The sequence below is a fragment of the Scardinius erythrophthalmus genome, assembly GCF_964197995.2.
Source record: "Scardinius erythrophthalmus genome assembly, chromosome: 16".
NCBI lineage: Eukaryota > Metazoa > Chordata > Actinopteri > Cypriniformes > Leuciscidae > Scardinius > Scardinius erythrophthalmus.
The window spans coordinates 3,750,873-3,768,444 of record NC_138236.1 but is presented as its reverse complement, the minus strand read 5'-3'; the positions used below and the strand labels follow the sequence as shown (position 1 = coordinate 3,768,444).

The window sequence follows — 17,572 nt, the reverse complement described above, 5'->3', positions numbered from 1 at the left end:
AAAAACTTAGGAACATTGTGTACACTTAAGATAGGCTAATTAATTTATTTTCCAATATCCAAATATGATACTAAATACCACAGGGAAAGGGGCTTCTATTTGTGACATGCTGTCTTTGCATTTGAACATTGCACATTTTAAACAGGACAAGCATTAGCTGAATAAATGTTAGCCAATACAAACATATTTATAGAAAACAGTTGAAAATTAATAGACAGGAGTCCAATAATAGCATAACGAATCACTAATTCTAAAAATAATAAGTATAAGTTCTGAATCCGACATATAATGAGGGCTGTGTTAACAGTAAAACGTCCGTCATTTAACGAATTTTAAAAGCTGGGATGGATAATACAAAATGCTTTTTGACAGAAAAAGAAACAAGCAAGAACAAAATTTAAACTTAGCCCGTTAATTTTCATTTTACAATAATCTTCTCTCTGTGTCCGTGTTTGTGAGAGAGCTCGCGCAGCACTGATACAACGGTACTTTTTAATCCATTAGTAACTAACGCGCTAGTTTTCATACAAAATAAATATGTAACATAATACATATAGGTACTTTAGTTATAATAAACAACACAATAACGTAACACATACGTTTCTCAACGCTGAGAATGAATGAATAAATAAACGCCTGTTTCTCCAGACTCGCGCTTATCAGTAGGCTCATCCACAAATCACAGCCCTTTCATAATCACTAAGCCATAGAGATTTCAAGATTTATAGTTCAGCATTACTTGAGCATTTTATTATTTGCATGACTGAATGATGTCTTCCTCTTTTCTGATGGGTATCGTTAAGGTTTTAACGGTATTACTACTCTTACCGATACTCCTTATCGATCCGGTACTTTAACGGTATTCTCATCGGTTCTTTTTTTATATTAAAAAAAAGGAAAAAAATTATTTAGAACATAATTAATATTGCTTTATATTTTGAAATGTAAAATAAATATCTATAGCAAAAGAAAAAGCAATGCTTTAACAAAACAAATAAAACATGTATGTTATGCAGAAGGGTGCAGGCTTTTGTGTTTTATATATTTATATTAAGACATAGGACACCAAAAACAAAGTACAAACACATGGTCAAACAAAAAAAAGTATACAATAAAACAAATATACAAATTATAGACCCAGTGCTTTAATTTCAGTAATGTCTGACATTACTGTTCAAGAGTAATATGGGCTAAAAAGACATCTAATAAAGTCAGATTTAAAATAACACTGCATAGTTTATCATAGATAGATTAAAGCTTATGAAAGCCAAAATTATTCATTCAAGAGCTGCGACTGATTTTCTCTTTGCCTTTTGTTGTTTGGTTCACATTAATGGAGCAATCGTCAGCAGAATTATTAGACTGCTGCCTCTTTAAGACCAAATGCAGATCTAATCATTATTACGCCTCATATTTTCTCCCAACTATTTACGCCCATTTAAGACATAAACTGTATTTTTAGTGAATAAACTGTTTAAGTGAATCTCCAAGACGGCCATTTTGATATATTTTTGTGTATATTTGATCGTTTAGATCCGCACAAAGCCCAAAATATACGTTGCTTGTCTCGTTGCGGTGTGTTTCGGAGCGCGCGCCTCATTTGAAACAGCGTCTCTTGCTCAATTTTGGTACTTGCCTTTTATTATCAAACGCGTCCCGCAGTTTAGCAACAGTATAGACCACATTTTACAACAATCACCGATCGTGCAGATTCTGACATTACGTTTGGTTTTTAGGGAGAAATGACAGCGCACCGCTGTGAGGGGAAGTTGCGCTAAACAGAATGAATGCGGCTTTAGTTTTTAATGGTTATACCTCAAATATCTTTTTTATAATCATTGGAAGCCACAATCTAAATCTAAAATAAAATTAGTTTAATATCAAAGATCTAAAGTGTAGCCTAACCGTTTGAATGTTTAGTTCTGTCCTCATCGTCACTCATTAAGCAGGGCTGTTGTGATGTGCGCGCCGTCGCTCCGCGTTAAAGATCTCTCTCTCTCTCTCTCTCTCTCTCTCTCTCTCTCTCTTTCTTTCTTTAGCAAAAATGCATCACAGTCAAATGGTTAAATATTATTATATATAGAAGTGGCTGGCGAGATTAAATTAGCAAGATAATAATTTCTTAATAGCAATAGCACTTTCTTAATTTCTCCAGTACCGACAGCAGAACCGATAACGTAAATTCAGCACCGGGGCCCGTTTAATACCGGGTTTCGGTACCCATCCCTCCATGAATAACTTAACGGAGTATTTTAAGATAATCCATGCGATCTGTGTGATCATCGAATCCATAAGATTAAGTTAACTCAACAATCAACTTTCCACATTCTCCCCAGGCCGTTTACCTTCAGGAGTCAGAAGTACCGTACTGTACTGTCCTCGCTTATGAAATCAGTCAGACGGCGGCCGCGGGAGTGGAAGGGGGATCGAGCGGGAATCTTTATTGGTGTCGATTTTCAGTCTCTTTTTAATGATAGGCCTTACGCATCTGTCAATCATCCCGCTTGCTATTTGTGGAATGAACCCAGCGCTATGATTGGTCGAACTCTTCTTCTTTTGCTGTAGCTTGATTTGAGGACAGCACGTGCACAGAGGCGTCACCAGGTTTTTGCGTAGTTTAGAGTGACAAATCGTACCAGCGTGCTTTGAAGTCAAAATGCGCAAAATGCGACAGGTTGGCAGGTCTGGAGCTGTATTCTGGCATGCTGTTTTGTGCGCACGCACGATATTAGTGCAAGTCTTTCTGTGCGTCACAGTCAGGATATTCACAGGCAGCGAGTTCTTTTTTGTCTTATCTCGCATGAATGGTTTAAAAGCATTTGCATGAATAAGAGCGGGATCATGTAACACTAGCCAAAGGATGCAAAAAAATAAAAGATGCTGCATTAATTGCGTTAACAGTGCTAATTTGTTTATTTAATATAAAATCGCAGCATTTTGCGTCATATAATCGCATAGGCTTGACATCGCGATTGCGATATGATTAATCGTGCAGCACTAGTATATATGTATATATAAATAATGTGTGCTGATGCTGTGTGAGCCAATGCTATATCCCATATCAAAAACATACCAATATGCTTTATGTACTGGAAGAAGAGCAGAGTTCGTACTGCTGGACACTGACCTGCACAAATACAGTGAAGAAGATGACAGTGATGATGGCAGTGAGGAACATGTTTCTCATGGGGAACTGTTTAGAGTTGAGCAGGTAGACCAGGGAGAAGGCGATCGCTCCTCTCAGTCCACCGTAAGCTACAATAAACTGGTCCTTAGTGGTGAGTTTCACAATACGGAACTTGTTGATCACGAAGGTCAAGCCGATTACACCTATGAATGAAGCAAAACGTTTCATTAAACAAGCACTAAAAAGTGTGCTAACATTCACATCCTTAGGGCATAAACAAATACAGAACTGTTTCTTTAATTAGGCAAACAGTAATAATTAGGAAAGTGGTAATAACATTATTTAAAATCAAAGTAGTTTATTAAAACTAGTTCAGAACTACTTAAAGACGATGGACCTTCACTGAACTCATGACGCAAACACACAATCACAAGCACAACCCAGATACTGGTGTAAGACATACTACATATGAGCTGTGAGTTACACTATATGGTGAAACCTAGTGAATAATTGCTGTTAAATCCATTTCAGGAGGTCACGCTAACCAGGGCTTGACATTAACACACACCAACACACCAAATGCGGGTGGATTTCAACAGTGGTGTGTAATGCAGACACTCCTACTAGCCACTTTAGCGGGTTGAAATTTATATATAATATAGCTTATACATTTTTCAATTGTAGTCTTTTAAAAAGGCATCTGAAATAATAAACTAAGTGCTATGTTTTGTTGTCACAAAATTAGGGCTGACTTCTAATAGTCGAGGATTCGACGATTCGATTCGGAGAGGTCTGATTCGACTATGAACCTCATAGTCGAATACATGGGCGTCAGTTTGGTTTGAAATGTGCTGGGGACAGAGACGCATTCGCATTTTCAGAAGGGCTGGGTACCATTTTTATTTTATTTTTTCAGGTCATGTTTTGAAAGACGATGTCCTGTAGCTTACTAATGTAAATAAATAAAAATGTATTCAAAAACCTGCTTCACGTTTCCAGCAGGGCTGCGGAGCGGCTGTGAGTTGACTCCACACGGTTCTCATGTGCGTTAAAAGCTTTACGTGGTTTAATGTACCTAAACAATGATTACCAAATTCCCCTCTCATGTTGCTCCACATAACCACTTAAAATGATAAAAAAAAAAATCGAACCCAGAGTCCAATTATTATGGACGTTATCTGATATTAAGCGTTTCTGCTTCACATTTTCAGCAGGGCTGCGGAGCGGCTGTGAGTTGACTCCACACGGTTCTCATGTGCGTTAAAAAGCTTTACATTGTTTAATGTACCTAAACAACGATTACCAAATTTCCCTCTCATATTGCTCCTCATAACCACTGAAAATGGTCAAAAAATCGAACCCAGAGTCCAATTATTATGGACGTTATCTGATATTAAGCGTTTCTGCTTCACATTTTCAGCAGGGCTGCGGAGCGGCTGTGAGTTGACTCCACGCGGTTCTCATGGGCGTGAAAAAGCTTTACGTGATTTAATGTACCTAAACAACCATCACCAAATTTCTCTCTCATATTGCTCCTCATGTTTATGAAATGTTATGATATATGTGTGATATATATGTGTTTTTTAGCTCTTTTGTTTGAAATGGAAAAAATCTAGCTGCTATCTAAAAAAAAAAAAAAAAAAAAAAAGGTTCGACTATCAGTCGACTATGGCAAAATCTAACGAATCAGATTCGACTATGAAAATCCTTAGTCGAAAACAGCCCTACACAAAATATTGATTTTTTGATACTGAAATATCTTAAACACATCCAATACTGATTTTCCGGCAGAATAGATACAGGATACCAGCTGTTCTTACTCTCTCTAATCTCCCCGACAGCGAGTGACACACAAACCCGCCTCTCCTAACTCGCTCATTTCATTTGCTCCGCATGAATATTGTTGCTGTTACAGGGCTTGAATTTCACCCAGGGATTGTGCGTATTGCGCATAATTTGACTCATTCCTGCAGATTTTAAGCTCACACCCAAAGTGTACGCACATAAAGCCGCCTCTAAGGAACTAAATTGATTTCTTATTTCTTATCTAAAACACATGTGTAACACAACAATGGATCCGTGCGACAGGTCTTAAAGTGACAGCAGCCTAATATGCCTAATATGGCATATATATGGCAGTTTCCCCATGGTATCGATGTCAAAATTGTGACCAGTGAAAATGCTGAGTGTCTAGTAACTTTGGAAAACCTCTAGCCATAGTGGCTCGAGAGCAAAAAAGTTAATGTCAAGCCCTGACGCTAACTGTGGTCCCTTTACTCACCCAGAACACGAGCCACCAGTGAGAGAATGACAGTCATGACGACGAAGGTCCAGTTCCAGTGGTGCTGCCCGGCCACTGTCGACACTCCCAAGAAGATAAAGATGAGTGTGTCGCTCACGCTGCTCCACATCTTCAAGAAGTACTTGATGGTGGTGTGGGATTTATGGGATATGTTGGCCTCCACATAGGGACGTGTGACGGCACCACATGCGATTAGCCTGGAAACAGAAGATTCGCCAAAGTTATTGATCAGATCGGATAAACCAGCACAGCTTGAAAGGCATTTTGGACAGCCAGTTCGGGCTGGGCGATAGGGCCAAAAAGATGATCACACTAATTTTTCCCCCATTTCATTCAGTTTTGATATTTATCACAATATTCATTTCATACCATTAATGGGGAATGAAATGCATCCTTGAGAATGAATGTAAATATAACTTGTTTGTTTACAAGTAAACTCTAAAGAGTGAGCTACTTTTTATTTTAGGGCCTCAAATTTGAAAAATTAAAAATGTTCAGAAATGTTGTGTTTCCAACCCTAACCCTAATAAATTCATAAAACCTACAATTAAATCACTTAATTAACAATTTAACCAATCTTTTAAAATGTCATCAATTGGAAATAACAACAATAAGAATTAATTTACAACAAAACATTGCATTTTACATTTTTGTCAAACAAAGTGTTGCACAACTGTACTGTATAAATTAAAACATGGAAAAAATATTTGGATTGTATTATATTCCTTAAAATAATAATGATAATAATAATGATAATACAATATAATGTTTTAATATATTGTATTAATAATAATAATAATAATAATAAAATATAATGTTTTAATACATTGTATTATTACTATTATTATTACTACTACTACTACTACTTTGAAGTACATTTATTATACACTGTATTATACACTGTATAATAGTCATATATTTCTGTCATATTTCCAGTTTATCGCCCAGTCATACAGGCAGTTGAACCTTGAAATTCTCTCCCAACCAGCAATTTGCATAATTTTCAATAATTCATCAAAATACATTAACATACGTCCTTGAAAGTGAACATCTCAAATACCCTAATTTAGCTTGACGTGAGAATCTAATTGCACCTACAGGCAACCGACAGGTCATGACAACTGACTCGGTTTTATATGAAAGTGTATATGAAAACTACATTATTATGGAGGTGTGATTCAATGGCTAACTATCGCCACCTGTTAAATGTATGACCTGCTATGATACGTTAGTTAAAGTGAACCGGGTCATGTGACCTGACCTGACCTGACCTCTGATTGGGATCAAATTATCAGGGTTGATAATTTTAAGTCCTGTGCTAGTGAGGCGGCTCCTCCTCGTCTGATATTTATTCCTCTTTTAAAAGGGAAGCTCACTGTGACAACACTTCCTGTGACTGCACTGAGGCGTGCATTTAGGAGAAATGTTTTGCATAATAGGATAGTACACAGCTCAAAAACAAAAGAAATGTGCTTTTTAATAAGAGCAATACGCCATTCAAGGCTATGTGGTGTCCTCATGTCTTATATGCCTTATGTTTTTTTGTTTTTTTTTTAATGACATTGATTTTTGATTTTCATTTTTAAACAAGGGGTGAAAAGTACCCTTTTTAGTCATGTCAAAGCAAATGCATAAATCCATAATAATAATAAACGTTATTTTACAAAGCGCCTTTAAAAACAGCTTCTCAAAGCGCTGTACACAAAATAAGCAATGCATAGCTCAAGTAATAAAAGTAACATCAACAAACAAATGCTAGTTAAAAAAAATACAGTGCTATGCATTAAGTTTAGACACCCATGCTAAAGTTGACTAAAAAGAGGAATAAAAAAATCATCTTTTGGAAATTGAACTTAATGCCTTAATTAAAAAAATTAGGAAAAATACAACCTTTATGGACACAAAAACTACCTAGAGATTGGCATGGAGTACTTTCCATAAGATCATCTCTCAATGCAAATCAAACCAGCTATTAGGCTAACTGAAATAAAACCATGCCAATCTCTAGGTATGGTGAAGGCTATGTGATGATGTGGGGCTATTTTAATTCCAAAGGCCAAGGGAACTTTATCAGGATGCATAGTATCCTGGATCCATGAAGTTACTGGCCTTTAAAAATAAAAATCTGCCTTCCTCTATGGGAATTTAACACAGGGGTGTCCAGACTTATGCAGCCTGTATTTTAAGGAAGAACTTTTATTTATTTACGATACATTATTCATTCACAAAGAAAATTGGTGTCCTTAAAGGTTGGATTCCTAATTTTTTTAAATAAGGCATTAAGTTCAATTTCCAAAAGATGATTTTTTATTCCTCTTTTTAGTCAACTTTAGTATGGGTGTCTAAACTTATGCATAGCACTGTATATGTCTAAGTCTACCTTTAAAAATTTCATAGGTCTGGGCTTCCCGAAGTTCAAAAGGAAGAGTTTGAAGAGAAAGCCCTGTCACCCATACATCTTAGAAACTCCAGCTAAAAGGGCGTTAAAGTAATCTATCCGAGAGATGACAAAGATATTTATCAGCTTTTCAGCTACAGAGAAATTTAGCATAGGACGCAATCTTGGGGATCATATAACAAAAGGATGATATAACTTTGTACTGTACTGTACAAAAGAATCAAATAAAAGACTAGTATCAAAAAAAACTCCAAGGTTCCTTGCTTTACTTTGACTATTGATGGCTCTTTCTTGGAGACTCAAAGAAAGAGAACCAGCTTTGGAAATTTGACGACGGGGTCGGGAACCATAACTCAGAACATTGAGAAATGATAACTCATCCATGTTTTTAGCTTAGAAATACAGCCGGAGAGAAAACCAACGTCAGGGTGTTCACCAGATTTTGAGAGTATATAAATCGGCGTATCATCAGCATAAAAGTGATAATGGAGGCCGAGCGATCGCAACAAATGACCAAGTAGTGACAAATAAATACTAAAGAGCAGAGGGCCCAAGACTGAGCCCTGGGGAACACCAGTGAAAACAGAGCTAATCTCAGACATGAAACCACCCATGGAAACAAACTGAGAACGGTCAGTGTAATAGGTTTTAAACCACTTCGAAGCTGTCCCCCAAAACACCAAAATCTTGTTCAAGGCGGATGAGTAATAGATTGTTAAACACAAATGAGAGGCAACAGCACACAAGTACTTTTTTGCCAAGAATGGAAAATTAGAGAAGTCTGTGATGCAAAGCTGACTTTCAGCATCATTACTCGTCTTCAGTGTCACATGATCCTTCAGAGATCATTCCAATAGGCTGATTTGCTGCTCAAGAAACAATTATTATCAATATTGAAAAAAGATGTGCAGCTTAATATTTTTGTGGAAACTGTTCTTAAAAAAAAAAAAAAAAAAAAAAAAAAAAATCAGGATTGTTTAATGAATAGAAAGTTCAAAAGATCAGCATTTAATACGAAACATAATTTTTAAGTAATATTATAAATTACTTTATTGTCATTTTTATGAGTTTAAAGCATGCTTGCTGAACAAAAGTATTTATTTATTTCAAAAAAAAAAAAAATCTTACTGACCCCAAAAATTTTAACAGTTAAATAATTAACTATACTGCCCAGCCCCAGTCAAAACTATCCATTTTAAATCGTTTTGTTGTAATAGGTGGAACGGTTTTGATAACCTTGAGACACATTGTGAATTACTGCTCTGTTTCCAGGCCTGTCAGAGCCTCAGACTCTTTTTATCATCCACCAGGTCATAATAACCGAGAGCCGTCTTCAGCACCGGAGTATTGACCGAGCTCTGACAGCCTTTTACTTACGAGCCTCGGAGACACAGTGAATCCAAACGCCTTTAGACTATACATCAAGTGTCTGCGACAAGCTGTTAAATCACTGGATGCTTTCAAATTGGAGAAATACCAGTTCTGACCCGTTTCATCTGGCCCTGTTTATTGATTTCATCATTTAGTCAGAAACAGAAAAAGCTCTTGTGCAATTCAGTCTCCTGCAAAAGGCACCCGACACTTATAACTAAATTTAAACATTAAAGAAATGAAACGCTTAAAGGTGCATTGCGCAAGTCTCTGAGTTTTTGCAGAACTATGCCCCCTCTGGCGGCAAGCGAAACTGCAACCAGAAGTGTGCACGCTCACAGACAAAAGTTTTCTTTTTTTATCTTACGTGGAGTTTGCGTTGGTGTTTGAAATGAACTACAAGCCGGTCTCTTAGAATCCATCTTCTACGGAGAATGGCGGCGAATACACAAACCTGCCAGACATAGCCAGGTGAGCGTGCCGTGAACGCGCATGACGTCACGCCCAGTCTAAAATTCCGGCCCGAATCCCTCTTATTTATTTTACTTTACAGGATTATAGAGACAATCTCAGTGATCAGAGAAGGGCTCATTCAGCCCATCAGGCAATTGTTTAAGCATGTATAGGTTAGAAAACGGGTATTTTTAACATGAAAAGTTGCTTAATGCACCTTTAAATCAACAAGAAATATTAAAATGAATGCATATCCCTGATGCATTATGCATGAATAATCTGTACATGTTATTTCAAATAAAAATGTCTCAAAATTCTTCAATTATATTATGAATTCAGCTCTATTTATGGTGTATCAGCCACTGATATTTATAGGCTGATTTTTTATCAATTTAAACCATTGGCATTTCAGATATAGCATGAAAAGGCCGATATAACAATCTGATCATTTATTAATTAGGCACTACGTTGTATATATATCATTTATAGCTGTATGTAGTTGTTTGTCTGTTGCATAAAATGTTTTTTTCTGGTTAAGATAATTAAAGGTTTGTCAGCATAATATAGTTTGATAGCAAAAATAACCTCTGAAGATTGTCATGTTTTGTTTTATTTTTCTTACGTTGTGCCTCTTATAATGTTGGGCTGCTGAATGTTAAATGGATCCACATGTTTTGATGACACAGCAATAAACTAGCTTGTATACCTCAATGCATGCGTTTTTGAACTTCGCTAATCTATTAGCTTTGCTAATCTTTATCTAGTAATCAATTTTAACGATAAAAGTTCAAATAAGCAAGCGAAATAGCCGTAAAATCCTATCAGTGCATCCCTATTATTATTATTATTATTATTATTTGTTACATTTATATAGCGCTTTTTCTGAGACCTCAAAGCGCTTTACATAGAAGAGGGGAATCTCCTCAACCACCACCAATGTGCAGCATCTACTTGGATGAAGCGACGGCAGCCATATTGCGCCAGAACGCCCACCACACACCAGCTTACTGGTGGAGAGGAGACAGTGATGAAGCCAATCAGTATATGGGGATGATTAGGAGGCCATGATGGACAGAGGCCAAGGGGCAAATTTGGCCAGGATGCCGGGGTTACACCCCTACTCTTTTTCGAAGGACATCCTGGGATTTTTAATGACCACAGAGAGTCAGGACCTCGGTTTTACGTCTCATCTGAAGGACGGTGCTCTTTGCCGGTGCCCTAGTCATTATTCAGCTCAATTTAGTACAGTGTTGATTCAAGTTAGTTAATCAATTGTGAAAAACTCAATTCAACAATAAAGCAGCTCTACAGAAGACAGTGAGTGGTCTCTTACGCCATGATGCCAGACAGATGGAACACCTCCGCGGACAGGTAAGCCATGTAGCTGTAGAGGAAGACAAACAGGGGCTCGATGACACGGGTGTGCGAGGTGAACCGTGACGTGAAGGCCGCCAGGAGGCCGTAGATGGCGCCCACCACGATACCACCCAACGACACCACCAGGAAACACACGGCACCCAGGAACACATCGGTGACAGTGACCGTACCCACACTGTGGAACTCCTCAAACAGATGATACAGCACCTACAGAGAAGAAGAACAACGGGAAGTGTGCATCAGAAATGAACACAATTCATCAGAACCACAGGTGATTGAGAGTAGTAGAGCTGCCCTCGACTAAAGATCTTTCTAGTCGTCAAGTAGTCGTTCATTTAAGCGATTAGTCGACTAATCAGGTGTTTATCTTAATAAGCCATAAATCAGTCTTTAATTGCCTATATACAGGGTTCCCACACCTTGGTTAAAGTAACACGCCGACTTTTTGGACTTTAGCTTATTCACCGTATCCCCCAGAGTTAGATAAGTCCATACAAGTCTTCGCTCAGAGTTGGAGTAAATCACTTTGCAGAAGTAGCAGTCATTTAAAAACTTTCTCCAAGACGCAAATTCACGAACCGCGTGAATGTTCAGCGGTGCTGTGTCTTGTCTCTCTCTCTCTCAAAATGGGTTGGACAAGGCAAGCGTCGAAACTACACTCTCGCGTTTAGGAGTCGGGACATGACGGAATTGTCACTTGCATAATCGGGCCAGTATTGCATCGTAACTAAAGTTGATTATTTTCACTTTAAGTCTTAGCCTATTAGTTTAAACATTCAAGCTGAGAGAGTTTATGGCTTCGGGAGGGGCGGATGTGCGCGTGTCATTCAGAACACAAGACAAAATAAGAGTGTTCTTGCAAAACAGAACATGGCAAAATAATCGTTTTTACTCGATTGTAGTATTTTGGTGATCTTTGGGAGTCAAAATCGAAATTGAAATTCAATTAATTGCACAGCCCTACATGAAACTCATTATAATATGCAAAACTGTTATCCAATCATAGCAGTGGGCGTTTACTTTCAAGCAGGGCCGTCGCTAGTGGGGTGAAAGGTGGTGACAATTATAGGGGCCCCCACTGCCCAGGGGGCCCCACAAAATACAGCAGTTATACTATATAGGCCCCTGTTATAATTCTAATATTTATATTAGTTGTATGCCTGAGATTTAAAGGACAAGTTCGGTATTTTACACTTAAAGCCCTGTTTACAGATCGTTTCTGATGAAATAGAACGGTTAAGATAAAATTTTGGACAAATGCTGCTGTCCCGAGAATTTTAGGTTTCTTTCGCTTTCTCCCCCACCAGTAGACTGGGTGTATAGGTGCTAGGGATAGATCGACTACTTCAACCACTATTCGACGCTGTCGGAAACAATCGACTACTCGAGCGTCCATTAACCATAAATGAATTAAAAATGGCGAACGTCACCAACAGACAACACACGTCAGATGTGTGGAAGTATTTCATCAAGGATGACAAAAATATTGTAATTGGCCAACTCTGCAAGAGGCCGTTCACATATTGCGTCTAAAAACGTGTGGAAAGCACGCGTGGCCGTGCCGCTGTCTCCTACAAGCGCTTGCGCTCCCACGGCGTCTGTCGTCGCTATGCAACCAAACTGCGCTCTCCATGATGACGACGAGGAAGTTATCATTCAGCAAAGGATTCATTTATTTCTAGCCCTTGCATTAGCTTTACTACTAGATATATTTCTGGAGATGAGAAAGAAAAACCCGCCTGGAAAAACTAGCGCACCATGTTTCTTTAATTATGAGCGCGCTCGCCGCGCGCCTACATTTGAAATAACGACCTTGAGCGCGGAAAAGACGCGATATGTGACGGCCCCTAGAAGCAGACGTCTGAAATGAAAGGCAAGAACGGCTATTTATTTGGCTTTAGACTGTTACATGAAAATTTAAAAATGAAATGTCATAATTATAATGTTTTGAGAGTTTACTTATGTAATTGTTGCATTAGGCTATGAATTAATAAATGTTTATTGATAAGATCTAGCTATTTCATTTACAGTAGCATGAACGACGAGTAGTCGAGTAACTCGAGTATTGTTTTGATAAGAAATCGACTAGCAGAAATCAGTAGTCGTGCAAGCCCTAATAGGTGCACTCGAACACTCCTTCCTAAAACACATTAAACTTTCGTTTACAAAGACGTGAAACTCACCGAGTGGTCAGGGGTGTCCACTGATATGCTCACACAAAAATCGCTGCAAAATATGCTTTCCAACAGGTTTTATCGTAGTTTTTGTCTCCTCCATTGACTTGCATTGGATGTGCTGTGAGGTACGGTATTACTCCGCCGCCGGAAACTGAAATGGGGTTCAGGGGTTGTTTTCTTCTTCTTCTTCGTGTATTTTTTTTTTTTTTTTTTTCGGCGGATCGCAAACAATGAAATGCCAGAGTGGTTTGCTTGCAAAGGTGCATTATCGCCACCAACTGGGCTGGAGTGTCTATTATTCAAGCTCTCAACGGAAGAATCGGCGGGTGTGAGACGTTTGGAAAAATAGGTCCACAGTTTTACAACGAATGGTAAAACACCGGTTGGAAAGCATATTTTGCAGCGATTTTTGTGTGAGCATATCAGTGGACACCCCTGACCACTCGGTGAGTTTCACGTCTTTGTAAACGAAAGTTTAATGTGTTTTAGGAAGGAGTGTTCGAGTGCACCTATACACCCAGTCTACTGGTGGGGGGGAAAGCGAAAGAAACCTAAAATTCTCGGGACAGCAGCATTTGTCAACATTTTTATCTTAACCGTTCTATTTCATCAGAAACGATCTGTAAACAGGGCTTTAAGTGTAAAATACCGAACTTGTCCTTTAAATGAAAAACACAAAAACATGCAATTTGGTTAAATATTTTGTCAAAATATTCACTTACCTCCCTAAAAATGGTTTAGTCCGATCTAAAGTATTTATTAATTATTCAGTCAGTGACAAACATCAGATGGACCCGATAAAATTGTAAGTCCCACCCCAGCTCGTGAACAGAACCAATCAGAGTTGAGGCGGCAGTGCCTGAAGTTAACAATGAACTAGGTGGAAGAGCAGGAGACTGACTGACTGACTGACAAAATGTCGGGGAAAAGAAAACATAAATCAGTGTACCAGAAACGCCATGAAAAGAAGGAGAGGGAGGCCAGGAGAGTTGTTGTATCCCAGTCGATCAAGACGTTCTTAAAGACAGGTTGTAATGTTATTTCCCTGGGAATAAGAAAACTACCATCTACAGCCTGCCGGGTCCTGTCACTCTTCATTATCGGTGCGCACCGCAATCGACCGAATGATTAGGCTACTTGGTCAAAATTCCTGTCTTTTTACACTATTGTAAATAGAGTTAAAAAATTGACACGAGTCACAACGCATTGCATTATGCACCTGACCTGCCGGCTGATTATGTATTTAGTACATCAATAAAACACGAATACACACTGCACTTGAATGAATACATTTTAGCTTTATTTAATAATATTATCTTTATTAAAAAATAAGACAAAAAATGACTTTTTTTAATTTGACTGTATTCTTGTCAATTTATAAATGTTTACTTTTTGATTTATGAATTATAACAGACATTATTTTGCTGTTACTTTTTTAAAATTGGTTTTATTATTATTTAACAATTTCTTTTTATTAGTTGCAATTTTTAAATAAATTTAACTTTTGAAAGGTTTTACAACAACATCACCTTCTTCTGTTATATGTGGGCCTCCATGCTCATCTATTGTACAGTATATGATATTGGTGGAGGGTGGTGGGGGCCCACATCAATATTTTTTCAGGGGGCCCCGAATCCTCTAGCTACGGCCCTGCTTTCAAGTCTTCAATGCGGCACGCCCATAAAAACCGAGCGTTTAAAAGCCAGGGTAAAAAATAGCCTATTACTTATTCATTTGAATGTTTTTGAGTGTAAAAACCAAGCGAACATCATAAGTTGACCTCAGACAACAATATATATTTTTTTTTAAAAAGCCAGTTCATGATCCCTTTAATGTTAGTTAACTATTTATTGACCTTAGGGTAAAGTGCTCCCATTTAGTTAGTTATAGATAGCCGTTAGTTAGTAAGATAGTTGTCAGTTAGTTTAGTACTTTTGCCGTGATTGTACAGGCTTCTTGCTTAAAGGGTAACTAAACCCCTGGTCAGAGCCTGACTCCACCCACTGGTCATATATGAAAAATGCTAGAAAAGTGAGATGGTCCTCACTGCGGAACATGAAATCCACGGGGAGGAGTCGGATAAAATCCAACTCCTCCCACCTTACATGTACCTAAACCTACCCGTCTCCACCCCCTGATCCCTAAACCCACCCCTAAACCTACCAATCTCCACCCCTTATATCTGGATCCAACTCCGCCCCCCGGATCTCATGTACTGCATTGAGGTGCTACTGAGAAAAGTGGGCAGACCCCAGCGGAGATAGAGGGGACGAACGTGAGCAGGGGGGCATGCACCTGAGACCTGCTGTCAGACTCTCTAAAATGGAGAGTGACTCACAGGGTCGCAAGACAACGTAAAGTACATGCATCTGATGAGTTTTATCGAGTTGATGTCAATAGCGCGCGCTCTCTATAGGCATTTTCATATTTTGCCGCTATGTCTAAAAATCCAGAAAAAATGCGTCGACGCGTTTGTCGACCCCAGAGGATAAACTTTAGCCTAACCTAGAAAATTTGGATTTCTCTGACCTACATATGTGCAATTTAGGACTTTTGAAGGCCAAAAAATTATAAGAAATAGGCTAGCTTTAAACCTTGTCATTAGATTATTTGTCTGCTCTCTCCTCATCTTCATATTTCTTATTCTCTCAGTATTCTTATACTGGCCTATTTCTACCTCTCCTAAAGCTGAACTTTGACTGATAGTCTTTTCATTTTCGTCTGTGTCAGTGACGAAAATTAACATAGGCTCAACTGATATTTATACGTTTTATGAATCATTTTCTTAGACATGTTAATTTACTCAAGGCTACCAGGAAAGCTGTATAGCTGTAAAGTCAGTATTGACATTAGGAACCTTCTGCAAGCTTTGGGATTTGAAAACGTCTGTTTAATTAATTAATAGTAAATTAATTTTAAATAAGACAAATTATAGACTACGTTTAACGCAGTTGGTGGAATTGGCAGACGTTCCCTTAAGCATCGTGCGCTGTGGAAACGCGTCAAAGCATTCTCATGTATAATTATGCAGCATTAATGCACGAATGATTTTGAACGAATATTTCATCATGCCGATATACAATGGTCACATAATGTTAAAACTAATCTTGCTATTGATATCTTTGTTAGACTACCGACCCTATAGAACAAATGTCCGGCTAATATCGAAACTGAAACGAACTTTACCGCGCTCAACCAGCGGGAGTGCATTTTACGAATTAGTAATCGCTGGCGTTCAGCGGGGAGGGAGGAAAGTCGCGTGAACCCGCGTAGATGCACCTTATGCAGTGAAGAAGATCGCAAAGAGTTTGATAACTTTATTAAATTTCTGTGTATTTCCTACCTGTCAGGGCCCCCTAGATGTCATGGGCCCCTGGGCAAAGCCCAGTTGCCCTAATGGTTAATCCGGCCCTGCATGCAGGAGTAGCAGCGTTTGGCACTGCGTCGCTTTTCAGCGCGAGCTGTGTGGAGAAATCCATTTCCACCTCTATTGCGTTGGAGAAGCAATCCCGCGTAAAATGCAGGTTTCACACTCATGGTCTTCCAGGCCAAGTGCATGCAAACACTGGCGCCTAATTTCCAAGTCTACTGGAAAGCTATGCAGTAAAGCAGTCCTGTTGCAACCAGCAACACTACACCTAGTACCCTCCTGCCCACTGTACAATACAGATAAATCTACGCTAGCTCGTACCAAGGGCGTGGTGAGCTGGAACCTGCTTACGTCACCTGCCACCGCTTACGTCACTTGCCACCGCAACATCCAATAGTAAAATTCAACTGCAGTAGCCACCGTTCAACCATAAGAGGGCAGCACTCAGACGTTTTTACACCATATATTGTAAAATTAAAACACTTTATACCCAAATGTCAAAAAAGTTACTCGAATCAATGAACAGCATTAATAAAGCCCCATTCTTACAGATCATTAACTAAAAAAAGTTGGTTTAGGGTTTAGTTACCCTTTAACATAAGAATATCTGCAAACATCCACATTTAGTATTTCATTTCTGAGCTACACAGCATCGGACTCCTTATGAAATACAGTCAATAGTATCAGTAATTCTTTCAATAAACATTGGTTAACCGCTTCCCAGCTGAGATGTGAAGAACTGGACAATCGCCTGAAATCATGTTTGACTACTTCACCTTCTAAGTGTCATTTGTTCAATAGACCACTTGAGACAGAAGCTCATTCAAAGCATGAGGTCAAATCGTTGAGGAAAAACAGATGAGGTAATGGAAACAAGATGCCTTCTCAAAAGCGCTCGATCACCTGATAAATTGAGCTGTGAGAGTGAACAAGTGTGCAGTGGATTCGATATGCATTTACAGGAGCTGATAGGAGGGTGCCTAATAGATTGGTGCAG

At 38.6% G+C, this 17,572-nt stretch overlaps 1 protein-coding gene across 1 annotated transcript in view; it reads right to left on the bottom strand.

Moving 5' to 3' along the window:
* slc9a1a (solute carrier family 9 member A1a) overlaps positions 1 to 17,572 on the bottom strand; it is a 54,476-nt gene that overhangs the window by 11,390 nt on the left and 25,514 nt on the right. Inside the window, exons 3-5 of the mRNA XM_081388973.1 lie at positions 10,985 to 11,235; positions 5,409 to 5,626; positions 3,128 to 3,330 (exon numbers count right to left, since the gene is read on the bottom strand). Coding sequence (XP_081245099.1) covers positions 3,128 to 3,330; positions 5,409 to 5,626; positions 10,985 to 11,235 — 672 coding nt within the window. The remainder of the gene's footprint in view (positions 1 to 3,127; positions 3,331 to 5,408; positions 5,627 to 10,984; positions 11,236 to 17,572) is intronic.